The sequence below is a fragment of the Meles meles genome, chromosome 9 (assembly GCF_922984935.1).
Source record: "Meles meles chromosome 9, mMelMel3.1 paternal haplotype, whole genome shotgun sequence".
Classification (NCBI taxonomy): domain Eukaryota; kingdom Metazoa; phylum Chordata; class Mammalia; order Carnivora; family Mustelidae; genus Meles; species Meles meles.
Window position 1 is genome coordinate 96076303 of NC_060074.1, and position 20039 is coordinate 96096341.

The window sequence follows — 20039 nt, forward strand, 5'->3', positions numbered from 1 at the left end:
ACCTAACAGGCTCATTCAAAATGCTACCAAGTTACCAAGAATTCTTAATTATAACAGGGTACATCTTTGTTTTATACTACGGGAAACAGGTTAAAAAAGAAACCTTTTTTTTGGAACTTAAAGTTATAACCTGAAAGAATAATTATGAAATCATAACAATATATTAAATGGCTGATTGGTCTTTTCTCTATAGAAATGTTATAAGTTCTAATGAGACCAGAAGACAGACATAATAAGGTTATGGTCTGTGGAAAATTAAAACTATGTAAAACTTCACTTTCTAAAATATACTATCGGGGAGCCTGGGTGGCTCAGTGGGTTAAAGCCTCTGCCTTCCGCTCAGGTCATGATCCCAGGGTCCTGGGATCGAGCCCCACATCAGGCTCTCTGCTCAGCAGGGAGCCTGCTTCCACCTCTCTCTCTCTCTCTCTCTGCTTCTCTGCCTACTTGTGATCTCTGTCTGTCAAAATAAATAAATAAAATCTTTAAAAAAAAATAAAATATACTATCAACTTCAACAAATTTATTTAATATTCTTGTGACTTAGTAACATCCTATTATAAAATTGGAATTAGTCTTCTGAAATATATGATACATAAAAATATATTTGAAGGCACAAAGTCTAATTGAACTCGAGTAGATTTTTACATATAGTTTAAATATATATTATATAGTGACATAATATATTGTGAACACCCTAAGTAAATTTCTGAACCAAATAAACCTAAGTCATGACATCTTTAGCAAATGTGATCATATATATGTCATTATATATAATAGTCAAGTAGCTCTTTTGAATATTTAATGTAGTGAATTTTTAATAAAGCACTGTTTCTACATTGTCAAATTATGCAAAAGGAGATTTAAAAAAAAAGAATTATCTAAGTAAGCTGAAGAAATCTGTATTTTAAAATATACTCAGATAAGTGAAATGAAGAGCAGATCTCCACACAGAACTAGAGACATAACTAGTAAGAACAATAAAAAGAGTAAAAACAATTTCATGACCAAAATGATGAAAAAAAGATTGCTTTCTTTAGCAGGAGTGTGAAAGATTATTATCTATTAGTTCTGAAGATGGCAGTATGTTGTTACTTCTGTCACGATTGCCCTGCTTACTTTTATCAACTATTTCTGTAGCTGTTCCAAGTCATCTTCTTATTGAAGGAGTCTATACTTGGATGAGAGATTCTCATTCCAAAGTCAACTATAATGTTTAACCTAGGGCCTGGCAACTTTTCTAAGAGCAGCTGGATTCCCACACCAAATAGCATTGGCAGGCATTTCAGCTAACCTTAAGACTGTCTTACCTCTTTCTTTTATAGATGCCTGAAATTACTGCCCTGCAATCGCCAACTTCCCGCTCCATTGAGACACCCCAGTGGACACCGGGTTGTTGACATCCACAACACCACTGGTTCAAGGCTGGAGCGGGTAATTTGCCTATGAGGAAAAGGTAAGTTTGCATTTATTCAATGTGGAGCAGATCTCTAAGGTTTTCTGATTTACAACCTTCTTCATATTCCAGAAGATATAAAATAAGAATACAGTGTAACTTCAATGATCTGAATGTCCAGTTATAATTACACTACTGATCCATTTTACTTTAAGTATATCATGAACATCTGTGTTTAGCTCAGCTTTTGATGACTTTGATTAAGAGAAACCTAAAGCTTTCTGACATCATTCATAGCATTCAAATAACCGAGGTTACACTGTATCGAAAACCTTAGAGAATCATCAGTCGAAATGTTAGACAAAATGCCTGCTAATGTACATGTGGTTGGGTATCCAGCAGCTCTGAATATTGCTGAAAGGTACTGGTTAAATGAATTAGACTTCTATTCATCTTCATTTCAGGGCATATCTTTGGTTACTTGAGCTATGATATAATGAATTGGTAACAGACTAATTGAAGAGGATATTTTTAAAAGAATAAGGGACAGGTAGAGGAAAATTAAATCAGATTCACATTTGCAGTACATAAAATATAATCTCTAAAGAAAGACAAGATCCTTTTCAAAGACATCTATCTTCATTAATTTAAATTTAATTGTAGGAACAAACATTTAAAACTACTAGACTCCACCACTGTTAACTATTTAGTTGACACAATACTATATGAAAAGGAAGAAAACCAAGTTTGTTCCAGTAAACAATATGGCAGCTATAAGAGTAAAGGCCATTATAACAGAAAGGATATGAGTGAATTAAATACCACCACGCCAACAGAATGGTTCATAGATAAGACCCAAAGAGAAATATAGCTTCAAGAAAAGCATAAAAATAATTAATTTTTAGCATTATCTATGTCATCAGAAGCTGACTGCTGCTCATTACCACAGACCCACTGCTGCCACATATGAAATTGATATAGAAAATGCTTCAGATAGGGAGATTACCACCAAAGTATAAATATTAGCTGAACTAGTTGCTTTAGGATTATTTTTACAAATAGGCAAAAAAAGGTGCTGTGTACAAAATTTTAGGTGTCTTTGATTGGGCTTTTACTTCCAAATAGCTGCACTGATGATATAATTCAGTAATACTATAAAGCTATCACTTTTTTTTTTCTTCTTTCCGAGCTTGTCTTTCTTTTCCTTCCTTCCTTCTTCCTCTCTTTAACGTGTAATGTATTATTTGCCTGAGGGGTACAGGTCTGTGAATCATCAGGCTTACACATTTCACAGCATTCACCAGAGCCCATACCCTCCCCAATGTCCATAACCCAACCACCCTATCCCTACCCCAACTCCCCAGGAACCCTCAGTTTGTTTTGTGAGATTAAGATTCTCTTATGGTTTTGTCTCCCTTCTAATCCCATCTTGTTTCATTTTTTCCTTCTCTACCCCCCACAACCTCCTGCCCTGCCTCTCAAATTCCTCATATCAGTGAGAGCATATGAGAATTGTCTTTCTCTGATTGACTTATTTTGCTCAGCATAAGACCCTCTAGTTCTATCCATGTTGTTGCAATTGGCAAGATTTCATTTCTTTTGATGGCTGCATAGTATTCCATTGTATATGTATATACCACCTCTTCTTTATCCATTCATCTGTTGATGGACATCTAGGTTCTTTCTGTAGTTTGGCTATTGTAGACATTGCTGCTATAAACATTTGGGCACATGTGCCCCTTCAGACCACTACATTTGTATCTTTAGGGTAAATACCCAGTAGTGCGACTGCTGGGTCATAGGGAACTCTATTTTCAACTTTTTGAGGAACCTCCATACTGTTTTCCACAGTGGCTGCACCAGCTTGCATTCCCACCAATAGTTGAGGAGGGATCCCCTTTCTCCGCATCCTCGCCAACATCTGTCGTTTCCTGATTTGTTAATTTTAGCCATTCTGATTGATGTGAGGTGGTACCTCATTGTGGTTTTGATCTGTATTTCCCTAATCCTGAGTGATGTTGAGCACTTTTTCATGTGTATGTTGGCCACATGTGTCTGTTGGCCATTTGGATGTCTTAAGATTTTATTTATTTATTTGACAGAGACAGAGAGATAGAGTGGGAACACAAGCAGGGGGAGTAGGAGTGGGAGAAGCAGGCTCCCCGCTGAGCAGGGAGCCTGATGGGGGAATTAATCTCAGGACCCTGGGATCATGACCTGAGAGGAAGGCAGATGCTTAATGACTGAGCCACCCAGGCGCCCTCTTCTGCCCATTTCTTGATTGGATTACTTGTTCTTTGGGTGTTGAGTTTGATAAGTTTTTAAAAAATTTTTTTTATTAACATATAATGTATTATTAACTCAGGGGTACAGGTCTGTGAATCACCAGGTTTACACACTTCACAGCACTCACCATAGCACATACCTTCCCCAATGAGTTTGATAAGTTCTTTATAGATTCTGGATACTAGCCCTTTATCTGATATGTCATTTGCAAATATCTTCTCCCATTCTGTCAGTTGTCTTTTGGTTTTGTTGACTGTTTCCTTTGCTATGTCAAAGCTTTTGATCTTGATGCAGTCCCAATAGTTCATTTTTGCCCTTGCTTCCCTTGCCTTTGGAGATGTTTCTACAACGACTTTGCTGCAGATGAGGTTGAAGAGGTTGCTGTCTGTGCTTTCCTCAAGGTTGATGGATTCCTGTCTCACATTAAGGTCTTTCATCCATTTTGAGTCTATTTTTGTGTGTGGTGTAAGGAAAAGGTCCAGTTTCATTCTTCTGCATGTGGCCGTCCAATTTTCCCAACACCATTTGATGAAGAGGCTGTCTTTTTTCCGCTGGACATTCTTTGCGATTTTTTCGAAGATTAGTTGACCATTAGAGTTGAGAGTCTATTTCTGGGCTATCTTGTTCCATTGATCTATATGTCTGTTTTTGTGCCAGTACCATACTGTCTTGATAATTACAGCTTTGTAATAGAGCTTGAAGTCTGGAATTGTCATGCCACCAACTTTGGCTTTCTTTTTCAAAATTCCTCTGGCTATTCAGAGTCTTTTCTGGTTCCATATAAACTTTAGGATTATCTGTTCTATTTCTTTGAAAAAAATGAATGGTATTTTGATAGGGATTGTGTTAAATGTGTAGATTGATAAAACTATCACTTTTTAAAACAAATGGGTGCTCTTAACTCCTTAAAAACTTTTCCTCAGTCAATTAAACATAGCTCAGAAGGGGGATATAACATTATGGATAATACTATATTAACCAACAGTCCCAGCTTCTTGAGATTTGCAGGATTAAAGAAGCAAAACCAAAGGTTGAAAAGATGGTAAAATGATGGGAGATTAATTGAATGTGAGGGTGTCAAAATCTGCCTTTAAAAAAATTTTTTTTACAATGTTAACTGACTTGAATTAAAAAAGCAAAACAAAACAAGCAAAACCCCCTCAAATTTGCCTAAGACTGGCCACAGCTATCTAAATTACATTAACTAAAAAATCCAAGTGAAAGGTTTTCAAATAGCAGTGATATGACTTCTGAAGTTTTATTTTTGCTTTTTAAATCAGTCCTCATTGACCTGCTTTAGTTTAGTCTAGACTGGTTCATTTTGTATCTAGTGCACTAAAAGACATTTTATGTATTTTTTGGCCCTATCACATAAGGTTACTATAACAGTTAATTAGGCTGCTAAAACGTGGAAAACCTCAGATGAAAGGTGCTGTTGAAAGATAAAGTATGGTCACATATATACTTAACAAATGCCTATATTTGTTGATACTTACATTCTTGTATTACTAGTTTTGTTTACTATGACAGACTTCCCACTTTGATCAACATTGTGGTCTAATCCAAAGTAAGCGGCTACTCTGTGTAATAGCATCCTATGGTAAGATGTCATTGGGGGAAATTTTTTACGTGGAGACCTAGAAGTAGAAGAAAAACTAATTTAGTAAATCAAGGAGAACCATGATGACAATTTGTTTTCTTGTTAAATGTCAGGACTTACTCATTATTACCAATGAAATCTAATATTTCTTGTTCCAATTTCAACAGCATCATTCTGTCCCTGAAATAAAATATGAAGACTCTTAAATATAAAACTTAACATTGAAATAATCATAAACACTGATTATGACTAGATTTTTCCCTAAAAACTGCACTTTGAGGACTATCACAAACTTGATGCCAGAATATACACGTGACTTCTAAAGAAGTAATGTTTAGAAAAAATAAAAGATGACTTTTTTTTGTTTAATTTTTTTTAATGGAAAATTTCATACATACACAACTGTAGGGAGAAATGTGTAATGAATCTCAATGTAGCTTTTACCCAAATCCAATAATTACCAAACATGTGGCCATACTTAAAACAGATATATTTTGATCTAAGTATCACTACATTGGAGTCTGTTCTGTAGATATATGGATAATAAGAGCATATTAATCTTTACTTCCTTAATAAATTTGAGAAATAGCAGGAACACAGGCATCTTTAGTTAGGCTCATGACTTTGTTATCCTCAGCTCTATAGAAACAGTACTCTAAAGAAAATGCAATGCCAGTAACAACAGGAATACTCCCATGGGAATCTAATGCTAGTATACAGATGGAATTATGGCAGAGAAGTATGAATTACATTACTAATTCTAACTCAGAAGGAGAAGCCTTTTCAAATCATTAGATGAACTTGTATTATACATTTTTAAGACTTTGGAAAATTTTTGCCATAAAAATAAAAATGAACCCAAGGCTTCCAATATGAAAAATAAATAAGGACTCTAGGGAAAACTGGCATGTGCTCCTTTAGACCACTAGGGTCCTATTTAATGTGCATACGCTGTAACGAATATTAACAGTATCACTACTCCCCAAAGGACCTCCTTGCTCACATACCATGGACATGGCTCAAAGCGGTATTCTTGTGCTCACTGGAAATTTCATGTGCATGTGAAACAAACAAACACTCTGAGAATTTTCAAACTAGAAGTAGCTTTACAGATCATTCAGTTCTGTCCCTCAAGTTTTAGAGATCAAGAAAACTAGGCCAAAGATTAATGTTTCCCTCTCAAATAAACAATACAGAGTAGAATCCTCTAAATCTAATAGGACAGAGGATGTGGTGCTTTTGCTCAAGCTGCTTGAAAGTCTATACTGTACATCAGCCCTGAGTTTGACCTTCCCTCTAGATTGCAAAGAAGTCTCATAAAACCAAGTGATATTTGACACACACATATATATATGTATATATATATATAATAAATATTTAACATTAGTTGAAAACTGAAGAGAAAAAATGCCTACCTGGTGACTTTAAATCCAAAGCTGAAAACATGATTACATTTTAACACGAATTCTAGCAACATTCAATTCTGCCCCAAGCCTGTTCACCTTTAGTATTCCTCATTTCAGTAAGTGGCACTATCTTTCACCCAGTATACTGTACTAGAATCATCTGTGGCCTGTTATAATCCTTTTTCTAACCTCCTATGCAGTTAATTAGTACTGCAAATTTTATCAACCTTCTATTTTTCCTTCTGTTTCTCACTGCTGCTAACCTGGATCCAAGCAAGCAGGATCTCTGGCTTGACTACTAGAACCATAGTCTATTGTTTCTCTCTGTGTTCCCTCATTCCCGCCTTATCTTTTCTACCTGAACATCCATAACACCTTCTAAAAACACACGTGTGACCACATGTTACTGCCTTGGTTAGATATTTATGATAGGCTTCCCACTGCTCTTAGGTTAGAAATAAGCATCTGTAATGGGGCCAACATTCATCTACCTCTTCAGCCTCATATTCTGTCTCTTAATCACAAAACTGTTATCGTTTGGCTTATCTCTGTACTTGGCCAACCTCCTTCCTGTCTCTGGTTACTTGAACATGTGTTTCCTTTGCCTAGAACAACTTCCTATATTCTTTCTCAGAAACTGTTTCGTTCACACTTTTCTTTAAAAGCATTTATCACAGTTATCATTGTATACTTATTTGGACTATATAGAGGAGCTCAACAAATGTATCTGCATGGAATCTATTAATCAAATTATAAAAAGTCTTTTGATATAAAAGATTCATAAAGACTTTTAATGTATTTTACCTGAAATTTTTTAGGGAGGTTGGGAAGCTTTTAATTCAGAAGACTCCCCCCACAAAAGGACTTTTTTATGTAACTGTAAGACCCTCTTTTCATCTAACCTTTTGAGTACAATGAGTATTGAGATGAAATAATTCTAACTTTTCTGATGTAATTTATATAGTTATTGTTTTTTAAAAAAGAAAGGAATCGGAGGCAGGCAATTTATTAAGCATTCATGAAATAATACTTTCAAGATGGTCTTCTGTTTCACAGGTAAATGCAAACATGTAGTAGATTAATATTAATAATGTGGAGGTGAAAACACATAAGTGGTAAAATAAACTATATCTACAAAAATCAGGCAAGGGATACACAAATAAAAGGATGTAAAATGTGGTATCATATACATAAAACATGGGGAAGTAAAAATTCAGTGCTTTTAATGTGTTCAAACTTAAGCAACCAACAACTTCATATAGACTGCTGTAAGATGTTATATATGAATAGAATAGTAACCACAAATCAAAAACCTACAATAGATGCACACAAAAAAAGAGAAAGGACTCCAAGTATAACACTGAAGAAACTCATCAAACCACAATGGAAGAGAGCCAAGAGAAGAAGAAAAGAACAGAGAACTATAAAACAACCAGAAAACAAGTAACAAAATGGCTAAAACTACATACTTACCAATAATTACTTTAAATGTAATGTAAATGGACTAAATGCTTCAATCAAAAGACATAGGGTGAATGAATGGATTAAAAAAACATGATCCATGTATATGCTGTCTATAAGAGACTAATTTCAGACCTAAAGACACATGCGGATTGAAAGTGAAGGGATGTAAAACATTTACCATGCAAATGGAAGTGAGGAGGGGGAAGGAGTTGGAGAGGGAGGAAGGGGGGAGGGGAAGCCAAGTTAGGAATACTTGTACCGGACAAGATAGGAAAAAAAATGGTTTCCTGTTTTTGAACAGTGGGCAAAAGATCTGTGAAATCTTCTGCAGGGAATATATTGCCACTGAAAAGAAATTTCTGTTGTCTCCAGGAAGGAAAAAATTCTAACAATTTTACTAGCCACTAATAAAAATTCAGGCTTTTTTTTTTTTTTCTTTCACAGGTAGATCTATGGGCTGCAGAGGATTTTTTACCATTATCTGGACCATGTACTATTTAAACCAAGCCTCCCTGTTTACTTTACTAAACTCTTAGTTACTAAGAAGTATAACTTATTAGAAAAATAAGGCTGGTAATCTTCCCAAGTTCTTAAGATTTACATCTCCAGCCTTTTATCCACTATAGCTTAGTACATCCTTCCTGTAATATGTAATCAAGGTTAGATATTTTTGTAATGATTTTAAGTTAAAGATTAATAACCTTTAGAGAAGCAGTGCATATAAGACTCAAACTAATAGGTCCACAAATTACTCATCCTGTGGCATTAGGTTTAGCACCTGAACTTCAAAGTGGGCACAGTTATTGAAATTACTGTATCGTCTTTTAAAGGGAACCAATGTATGCTGTCTATTATTTAAAAAAATAAGAAGAATAGGGATCTCAATCAAACCAATCAATAAGCTATTACCTAAAGCTAAAATGAAGGGGCACCAGTTTTTTACTTATTAAGTATTCTAGCCATTTTACCAGAAATAACTTTAGAGAAACTGTACATAGCTGGTATACTAGTGGCAAATAAAAAAACCAGAAAATGATAATGCTTCTATCTGACCACCCCTTTCCCAATATTCCATACGAGCCTGGCCAAACATTTGCAACAGATAAGAAATAAAACAAACATTACTTCCAATAAAAGCAATTTTAAAATTAAAATAGAACTATTATATGATATTCTCCAGAGCAAATCAAATTACTTTAAAAATATCCCTTCTCAGGATTAATCCAAAAGTTTCTCCCCTTTATTAGTTACATAACACAGTTGCCTATATTATACCCATTTCTTCACTACACGTAGAATTTACACAAAATGGGTATAAAATAAATACAAAAATAGGCAGAAGATCACATCACTGAATACAATTTCTATCAAAATCAACTTTAGGTTCTTAGGTTCTAATTCAGCAATGACTAGTTAGCGTAGCCTCTGCAAATATTTTTTGCAATAAGAATTCCAGATAAATTAGTTTACATTGGGAGCTCAGTTTATTTATTTGGTTGAGAATAAGCTAAAGATTTAATGATCAGAAGAAAAATTCTGAAATGAAATATTGACCGAATTTTTATATTACTAAAAATAAAACTGCTTAAAATCTAGAACTCTGAGCAATATTGAATCTTGAAAGTTTTCGTGTTAACTTGCAATATTTACTACTACTTCTGTACCATGTATATCTGGCAATTAATTGTGTGTTTCACTGAGAGAACACTGATTCATTAATTAAGTAAATCTTATTTCTCACAAAATTTAACATTTACTCCAACTTTCTAAATCACATCGATATTAGTAATAACTTATACACCAGCCATTACATGAATTATTTACTTATATGTTTATTTAAATAAAATGCATACACAGAAAAAAAAAAGTACTGATACATGCTACAACATCGATGAAACTTGAAAATATGATGTTAAATGAATGAAGCCAGTCCATGAAGACCACATACACATAATTTCATTCATATAAGATATTCAAAACAGGAAAATCTATAGACATATAAAGTAGATTAGAGCTCAGAGCATAGGAAGGTGAGAGCTAAAGAATAGAGGGTTTCTTTTTGGAATGATGAAAAAATTCTAAAATTGACTGTAGTGATGGCTGTAACCTATCTGTGGGTATAATAAAGCCATTAAATTGTACATTTAAAAACACATATGCAGATAACTTTAAAACTTTTGCATTTGTAAAAGGTAACAGAGAATTGTAAGTAGAAAAATATTTGGGAATGGATAAAAATAGATCTCTAATTGTTGTCCTTACTGAGGTCTCCCTACAGGTTAAAAGGAAAGAAAAATTCTGCCTTTCTAGCATCCTATTTTGTTTTATGGAAATTAGCTATGTGTTTTCTACCTTCCCCCTTATTCCTCAATGCACCGAGTTCTGGATTCTACCATCCCACCCCAAATGAAACAATTTATTAAAAGAGTCAGCAATTTCCTAATTTCTCAACCTAATGAGCAGATCCCTGTGTTATTTTCATCTTTCATGAAACAGCTCCTGGCTTCTGACCCCCGGGATACCCCCTGTTTTTTTTTTTTTTGTTTTGTTTTGTTTTGGTTTGAGAAAGAGAGAGAAGGTGAGGTGGGGCCAGGGAGAGGGAATGACAGGAGAGGGAGAAAGAATGAGAGAGAGGGAATCTCAAGCAGGCTCCATACCCAGTGTAGAGCCCTATGAGGGGCTCAATCTCATGACCTTGAGATCATGACCTGAACGGAAATCAAGAGTCAGATGCTAAACTGACTGAGCCATCTAGGCCGCCATCCCCTGCCCCAGCTAACCAAGACAAATGGTCTCATGATTGTTCCACTTTTAAGACTTAGTCTCTTCTTATTTCATCTACATTTTCTATGCTGTCTTTCCACAGAATTTTGTCCTTGTCATTTACTCCATCTCTCAGAGCAAACACATCATCCTCAAGCTTCGTTTCTAGTAGTGACTCCAATCTATTACTTGATTCAGGCTCAATTACTTGAAAACCAGAGCTCTTTAATTTTGGACAGATTGTATCTCCTGAATTTTTCCATCAGGCACCTCAAACTATACTTATTTGTAACAGAACATGCCCTATTCCATTCAGGCCTGTTCCTTACTCACTTTCTCAGTTAACAGGACTATCAGCCTAGCCAGAAACCGAGAATCTATTCTGTTCTACTGTATCACACCATCACTATGGTACTTCCTAAATATCTTCAAATATGTCCTTCCCTCTCTATTCTTCCCTATGGTCTCCTAGCTACAATCCTTGTTTATGGCCCCTCAGTGCCAAAGTAATCTTTCTAAAATGCACAACTGATTATGTCATTACTCTTTTCAAAATCCATTAATTATTCCTCAACTTATCATGTAAAATTCAGTACTTCTTAAATGGTACACTATTGGCGTTTCAAGGAAGACTATTTTTCACTGTTCATTACGTCTTAAAGATCTTTTTGGCAACCCTGGCTTCCTAGTAGCACTCCACACTCATCACCCCAGAATGTTGGTACAATCTTAGGTCAAGGACAAATAGAAATGTGTTGTTTTCATACCCAACCATTCATAGAAATGTTTTTTTTTCATACCCAACCAGCACCTTCCCCATCACTTTCTAAAATTACTTGCCACATGCCTCCCTGCTGGAACCAGAATGTACAACCTCACACAGTAGTGTGTGAGAGAGGAAGTATACCACCGTGTCTTGTCAATGCACATGTATCTAGAATGCCTTTCTCATTTCTCCATATAGACAGCTTCTACTTAAAGCACTGTGAATTCAAGACTCAGCTCAGGCATATATTTTCAGTGAAGCCTTGCCATAACCTTTCAAAAAGAGGTTGAGGCCTCCTCTTTGGATGTTTACAAAACTCTAAAAACCTCTTTTACAACATCAATTCCATTTAATTTTTTAAAAAAGATTTTATGTATTTATTTGACTGAGATGAGACAGAGAGCAAGAGAGAGAGGGCACAAGCAGTCGGAGTAGCAGGCAGAGGGACAGGCAGAAGCAGGCTCCCCAGACATCAATTCTATTTTAATTATATATCATGTGTCTTTTTCTAGCTCAGAGCTGGTGAATACTTTAGAGACTGTATCTTCTTTTTATCTACAATGTTTTTAGCACAATGTTTAGAACATGACAGATGCTCAGTAAATGTCTGTTCAATGAACTAAGGAATTCATTGTTCTATTGTGACCACTGAGGAATAAACTTGAACTGAAGAAAAAAAATAAGTCATATAGACTCGTCTTATCTTCCTCCTTACACCATACTATGTACTCCTTCAGCCCTTTTTACAAGGAGACCACTTTTCATTTTGGTGGTTCTCTCTTTGGCATTTATGTTAAATGTAAAATAGAAAACCAAGATGATACTGACTACAATAAATCTTGAATGAAAATAAAGCTTATGTTAAATCATGACATAAGTCTCAGTGAGAACAGAGAGAGTTATTCCTGTTCTCTTCCTTGTGCATATACCCAAAGAAATGTTTTATTTTCATTTTAGTGTATGTTAAAGAACTATCACTTTGGGAAGCTAACATCTGGAGGAGGGGTTCTCAAGCTTGGAATCTTCTACCCCATGAACGTGTTTGTTAGATTTTTTGTAGATAAGCCCTTTTTGTGGGGAGAATGCCACAAAGGGGTCAATGACCCGCCAGAAAGTTAGAGTCTATTCATTACTACCCTGGCAACACAAAGGGTTTCACAGTGACCCACATAAGTACCTTAAAAATCTATGAGTTGAAGGTTAATACGTAAGAAGGAACAAAAATTCTGCCTTCAGCTATATTCAAAAACTCACTATAAATGCATACACCAAGCTCTTATGTGAGTATTATTATGAGGGAAGTTTTTTCTTCTTTTTTTCCATGATTCATGATTACCTCTCTACCTCAATTAAGAGTCAAAATATCTTGGTGATTCTGTATTTCCAAAAATTCTTATAAAAAGGATGAATTATTTTTATATCATGGGACATGAATAATGCAAAGAACTATTTATACATGTGCATATAGTAGACCAACATCTTAGCCCTAAGGAACTAAAATGTTCCTGGTGTACTTCAAACACTGCAATCTTATTCTAACATTCTAACTCCGTAATGAAAACAAACATAGCAAAATTATGGTACTCTAAGCAATGTAAACCTTATAAATTTAATTTTTACCTGGGATTGTTTTTTAATGTATTTACTAAAAATTCATGTAGATCTATGCCAGTTGAATCAGTGTATTCTTGACTGGAATCTAAAAAACAACAACACAAAAACCCAGTATAAAGCTGTTTGAAAACAAATCCCTTTCTCTTTCACACATGATGCATATCTTAAATAAAATGAGATGCCCCACACGGGAAAAAAACTGACAAATTAGGAAAAGGGAATTTATGATGAACTCTGATGACCACAAGCTTTCTACTCCCATAAAATAAACATAACATCAATTTATATAACTGCATGTACATGCATGTTCTTAAAATTTTTTTCTCACATGTGTCAGTTTATTCTAAATTCTTTTTAAGACCCTTTTATATACACACAATTCTCATGACTAAAAATGCCTCCTTGAGTGAAAAATTAGAATGAGTTAAATAATCATCTACATTTAGTGCAAATTAAGACAGCTTAGTTCAGTTATGAATATAAGTAGAGACAATAATTTGGAGGTAGGTAGAAATTCTAGTTCTGAAAGAATATTCAATTAGATTTGATCAGGTCTATCACCAAAGGCTTGCTTTCAAAATAGTTCTCCAGACTATGCATGCATAGTTTTGCACATTTACGTTCTTCCCACTAAATGTAATATACTTATGTTGTTTATAACACCGGCCAATGTAACTGAGTTTATAAATCAAAGAAGCATTTTTATTGACTTGCAATGCCAGATGATGGTGGAGTTCCTTGAAACTAATTATGAAAGATAAACATTCTGGGTTTCCAAGAATATTCTTACTGGATACTGAATATTTTGGCATCAGCTCGTTGTATCATAAAGAATTAAAGAGCAATATTATTTTTCGTGGAATCAAGTATGCAAATTACAGTGATTCCAGTATTTCATTATGAGAGACCAATAAGAGGTCAAGAACAGTTACCTGCTTCAGTGATTCTGGCCTATATTGCAGGTTTTTGGCTGAAGCATCTTACTAATGTCCAGATTTGTGTTAATGTCATTTTGCCCAGATGAGCAAATATTCTATCATCCCTTCGGTCTGTTCTGTTAGCATTTTTACTGCAGATATACTATTTTTAATTTTTCTGGGGGTAAAGGATGGCATTATTGATGTTAAAATTAAAATTTTGTTTGAAAACACAGAAATAAATTGCAAACCTCTTGATAACATTTTTCTGGGCAACTTATCACTGGCTTTTTCTTTTTCTGCTTCATCTTTTGAGGGCTTCTCCTCTTTTTCAAATGATTGTGTTAACTGGATCTGAATTTTCTCCTGTTGGAAGGCAAAATTGGTTATAAATGAAAATATAAAGCAATTTAGTTAATACCACATATTTTTATTTTTTGAGTAACACAAAACTGTACAGAGGAGGAAAGGGACAATTATTTTTAAGCTATTCATTTAGATTTTTCAAAATGGAATACAACTTAATATTTTTATCACTTTTATCTAAATCTTGATAGAATGTTAAAATTAATGTTTGAGTTGAATGTATCAATTGAAACATATCCTCTAAATTACTTCAGAGAATTTTCCATATTACTCAGAAAAGAGGTACTTGTGAAACCTCTAGAAGGTCCGAAGCAAGGTCTTCTTAACCTATTTTTGTACTGGAGAAGCCAGGGCCAAACAAAAGAATAATAATTATCATTGGCCAAACAAAAGAGTAAAAATTATCATCAATCATGACAATAGGAACAACTGACAAGCCAATACCTAAAAAATAATTTTTTCAGTATCCATTATAATCTTGTATTCCTCCATTCTCCTGCCATATAAATATATAAGTAAAACTTTCCAAAACCAAATCCACACAACCGATTATTTTTAATTTATGATTTACACATTTCTGTTCTTCCTTCAATCACCACAAAGTTTGAGACAGGTTTCAAATAAGACTGTTTTCCTTCTGGATATGTAATATTTAATTGGGAAGTAATCATATCCTATAAAACTGAAAAGAAGAAGGAATTCTACATCTCATTTCAAAAATAGTGTCATTACATGTAATTTCAGAAACCAAAGAAGTAATTGTAAATGAATTCACGTAGCCTAAAAGGGGGAAAAAAAAAAGAAAAGAAGAAAAAGTCACATAGCTCTGTTTATTCAGGCGACGTTATAAAGGTAGAATAACTTCCAGACCATTTCTACTAACGATAGAAGTATGATCTATTTGTAGACTACATAATACTATTCTTTAGTGATGAAAAACATTGATCAATTACTTCACTTTTTTGGGTGATAGCTGTGGTGGAAATAGGTCTAATAAGTCAACATCAAAGGGGATATATATTTCAGGAGTTGAACTTGTAGCCCTAAGAATTTTATTAACCTTCCCACTGCCACACACACATAATTTTTTTTCAAATAGTATTTGGCAGAATTCCAGATCTCATATATATACGTATGCATTTTTTCCTATAGATTTGCTGACTGCTATGTTTACCTTCTTTTACTTCTGCTTCTCATCCTACCTCAGTTCAAATTTGTGCTTAGAATATAGGGCAAAAGATCTGCATGGGCAATTTTTATCAGAATGATGAATACTTGCTTTATGCCCTCCTTTGTCTTGCTTACCAAACTTCATACATTAATCAACTTCATACATTCATCAACTGATAAGTCATTTTTCTCATAATGACTCATTTTCTAATCTACTTTCCTTATTCTGTTCCTAAATGTAAAACAGATATTTAAAAATGAAACTATGTTTCAGAAGTAGAACATTATAGAAGTTTTCCTGATTTACACATTCTACGCCAACTCAAGAAAAATCTATGAAATCCATGTTGGAAGAAAAGATTTCAAATTTAGACCTTCACTAAAAGGAACTTCCACGATCAGATTTCATTTCTAAATTCCCTTCCCAAAGCCCTACATTTTAATTACAGATATTATTTTATCAAGATGAACTGTATTACATAAATCCAGTAGTCTTCATACACTGAGGCCTTGCTTTCTGTTGGTACTGAGGCCTTGTTTGTAGTAGCAAATAAACGAGACATATTTTAAACTCAGTAGTTCTTTTAAATGAACTCTTCTCACTATAAATAACTGGAAGAATAGCAACATCTCCAGAGGAAGCTGTAATTCCTTTACTCTTCACTGTCATTGACATCTGTTATTGAGGTCACTTCCCTCTCATAAGCTCTTTTCAGACACAAGTGACATCTCTCTTTTAATTGCCTCTCAACCTTTTTAATAATGAGTTTTACTCCAGATTAACTCCTCAAAAATCACATTCTGAAGCAGGCATTATCAGTTGGAAAGTGTCTCTACTGCCAAGAATTAGATACTACCACATTTTATGAGAAATAGTTCATTTTCTAATACCCATTTAGGTGCACTTTAGTTAACTCAAGGCTTAGAAGAAGATAAATTTCTACTAAAAGCAGTATCTTTTATTAAGAGAGAATAATAATGGGTTATTATCTGAAAAGAAAAGGATTACTGTATCCAAGAGAAGTTGAGAAAGAATCTATTAAGTGGAATACTGAACTCTGACATGAATACCTTATTCATTATTCACATGCTATAAACTCAGCTCCTTGAACTTTATATTAACACAAAAATTATTATCTTTGATCAATAACATATACATTAATATACAACATACACTCTTGGTTTTAATTTTTTCTCATATAAGTTTTCACTAGACATATTTGTGTAGGACTGTGAGAATTTTCCCTCTAATATTTTTCAGATCAGGTTAAAATGTACTGAATAAAACCTAAGATTACATTATACTTTTTCTCCAAAAGTATGTACTTTTTCCATATTAACAGACTTATGAATGCCTGACCCTTCTCATTTTCTCAATATCCTTGGATCAATTCCATGAGGCTAAGATGATGCAACATTTTGGACAACGGAATGAAGAAATGAATTTTCAAAAAACCTTACAATATCCATTGTTCCACCTTGTACGAGGTGTATTTTTTACTCTGACTTGTATAATATAACTTTTCAAAATTGCTATTTCAAAAAAATTTCATTCATTTCTTCCAAAGTGTATCATAACTCTTCAGCCTTGTCAACAACCATGTAAAAGCCAAAGGTTAACATTTAAAAATGTTCTCCAGGCAATAATTCTTAATAAAATATTTTGATTATATTTTAGTTTCTTGCTAGAAAGTTCATTATGTTATTATTAAAGTGTATCTACTTTATAGAATATACAACTGTCTTCTAACCATGTAGTTAAATTTTAAATAAAAATCACAAATTTTGAACCCCATGTTCCTGACACTTGAACAAATTTCAAAGGAAATGAATCTGTATATATTCACTGACAATAAATAATTTATTTTCAAAAACTTCCTTTTCTTGAATTTTGGAAACAAAGAAGTGAAGTGTTTTTAAAGAACCCAACACGTTCTAAATATGTGACAGCTATCTTCAATATCTATAGGAGGGTTTTGAGGTATCAGCTTCTAAATCAAGGTAAAGTATAAGTCTTTTTGAATTAATAAATGTACAATTGGCATTTATTAAAAAAAAAGTACAACCTGCCATTACCATTTTTTTCCTTCCTCTTTTTAGTCACAGTTTCTTAAATAGCCATAAAGTTGCTTCAATTCTCTGAAAGTGGATTATTGGGATATAAAGGGATTTCAGTGCTCAAACCCTTAAGAAGTAGAACACACCACAAACAGGCAAAGTTATCACACTTGATAACACTGGTAAGAGGGTCCTAAAACATTTATGTATAAATGTCCAAAGGTAACATGAGACGAAGATCAGTGCATAGCTGAGATGATGAGAAAAGTGAAGTTATAGCATTAAAGAAAATCCAAAAGGCAAACTGAACCATTCACTTGAACCTCACTTGTTCAATATTTTACAAGCACAGACAGGAGAGAAATTAGAAGTATTAAACTATTACAGCCAACCTAACCAGAAAACTGGCTTCACCATGCATTCAGGTTAATAAGTAAAATAATACACCAAGCCAAAGTCTGGGTAGTCTCCTCTTCACACACAAGCAGTGTTTAACAAATTCATAAAAGCCAAAATCAAAAGTGCAAATTTCACCACAATTACATTCACTCTAAGTATTACATTAATATTTTATAACTTTTCAATAATATATAATCCTTTACAGCCATATTCCCAGTTAGGTATGGTTCCTACGTTTTTTCCAGAGTAAAGCTACTGCACTAAGCCTCAGATTGAAGTAACAAGGTTTTTCCACCTTTTCATCTGTATTTTCAGTGGCACCTATTACGAAATCAGTTTCACTCATTAAAAATAAAACAAACAGATGAAAACACATACATAATGCACACACATGCATATACAACTTTTATTTAACCTAATGAAAAAATATTCTCCAGGAAGCAGGTTACTGCACCATGTCTTTAAATAACAACTTTCTTGTTTTTTTTTTGTTTTTTTTTTACCTGGTTCTCCTGTGATATCTCTGCTGTAGGGGGTGGTGGAGATTCTTCACACACTGCAAGGCTCCGAACTAGCTTTAACTTTGAGCTTGACTAAAGAAAAGTATTTAAAATTAACACTACATTTCACAAATCTAGGGCATATCCAAAAGCCCCCTAGAGTTTCTTAAGTTTCTTTATAGTTTTGGCCATGTATAAAAGTAGGTGAAATGCACAAGTTAAATATATCATTAAATATCACAAAACCCTGTTAAGAGTGAAAAGAAATAACTGCAGTTTCAAAAACTGTAGCAATAGCAAGGATGGGACTAATTCCAATTTCAAAACCCAAAGAATGGTAAGAAAGCCATTTTCTCTATAGAGAACCATTAAAGATATAGAAGCAATGCACAAAAGCGGCTAGGCAAGGCAAAAACCCCAAATAAAATAAAAAAGCTTTCTGCCCCAAACAAAATATGACAAACTAAACTGAATGCAGCGCTGTATGAAAACAAGGATTCATCAAGCATGAAGGAAGGCCCTTGGCATGCCAGCACAAAATATTTACTATACCTTAGACCTTTTTCCTGTCTGTCCAAATGACTGCAATGGCCGCTGAATACACAAGAAAGATTTGTATTAAATTTCATACTGAAACAGAGAGATTGTTGCTTAATTCATAATCCTAAACCACAGAGAAACTACCTGCACAAAGTATTGGAAATGAGGAAATCAAAGTTGGTTTTAAGTAAAAAAGTACTGATTCCTCCCAGAAGCACACTTGAGGAAGATTCTCTAAAATCATTCTGTGGGTTGGTATTTTCTTTAAGTCAGCAAATGGCCACAATTTCCATGTTAACGGAGCTAAATGGAACTTGTAAGGTGACTTCTTAGGTAGTACCAAAATAAGATACACTTCTTAAGTTATTTTGTAACATATTACACTTTAACTAAGATTAGGAAAAACACACACATACACACACAACCCTGAGGCATTTTATGTAGCTGCGCCTAGACAAGTTCCAAACTTACTAAGAAAAACGTTTCAAATGCACATTGAGTCAGAGTACAACCACCTATCTATGGCATCTTTTCAACACTGTAAGAAGTACCCCACCAGTTTATTGGTGACGGAATCCTATTTGCCTGGTCTAGAGTAAGGCAATGAAGCAGAATCGAAGAAAAGAGGGCAGAGTTACAGTGTGCAGGTTCATTCAGCATGACTATAAGATCGTCAATCACATGACTGGGACACCTGCTGGGGCAACCAGCTCTAGTTTGTGATACTGGGCTTTGGTTCAGGAAAGCAGCTGAAGTGCCTGTGAAATACAGCCAGATAGGTTTTAAACACCCTT

The 20039-nt window shown here is 34.2% G+C and overlaps 1 protein-coding gene across 12 annotated transcripts in view; it reads right to left on the bottom strand.

Annotated features, from left to right (window-relative positions):
- The window catches only part of R3HDM1 (R3H domain containing 1), a 208406-nt gene that overhangs the window by 105183 nt on the left and 83184 nt on the right, over positions 1 to 20039 (bottom strand). For 7 of the 12 annotated variants that reach the window (XM_046019032.1, XM_046019036.1, XM_046019034.1 and 4 more), the window contains 6 exons: positions 19258 to 19299; positions 18709 to 18798; positions 14464 to 14578; positions 13302 to 13380; positions 5403 to 5462; positions 5179 to 5319 (listed from right to left, as the gene is read on the bottom strand). In XM_046019032.1, the coding sequence (XP_045874988.1) occupies positions 5179 to 5319; positions 5403 to 5462; positions 13302 to 13380; positions 14464 to 14578; positions 18709 to 18798; positions 19258 to 19299 (527 nt within the window). Of the gene's footprint in view, positions 1 to 1310; positions 1385 to 5178; positions 5320 to 5402; positions 5463 to 13301; positions 13381 to 14463; positions 14579 to 18708; positions 18799 to 19257; positions 19300 to 20039 lie in introns of those variants that run through there. The other 5 variants (XM_046019038.1, XM_046019035.1, XM_046019040.1 and 2 more) reach the window with 4 other exon arrangements.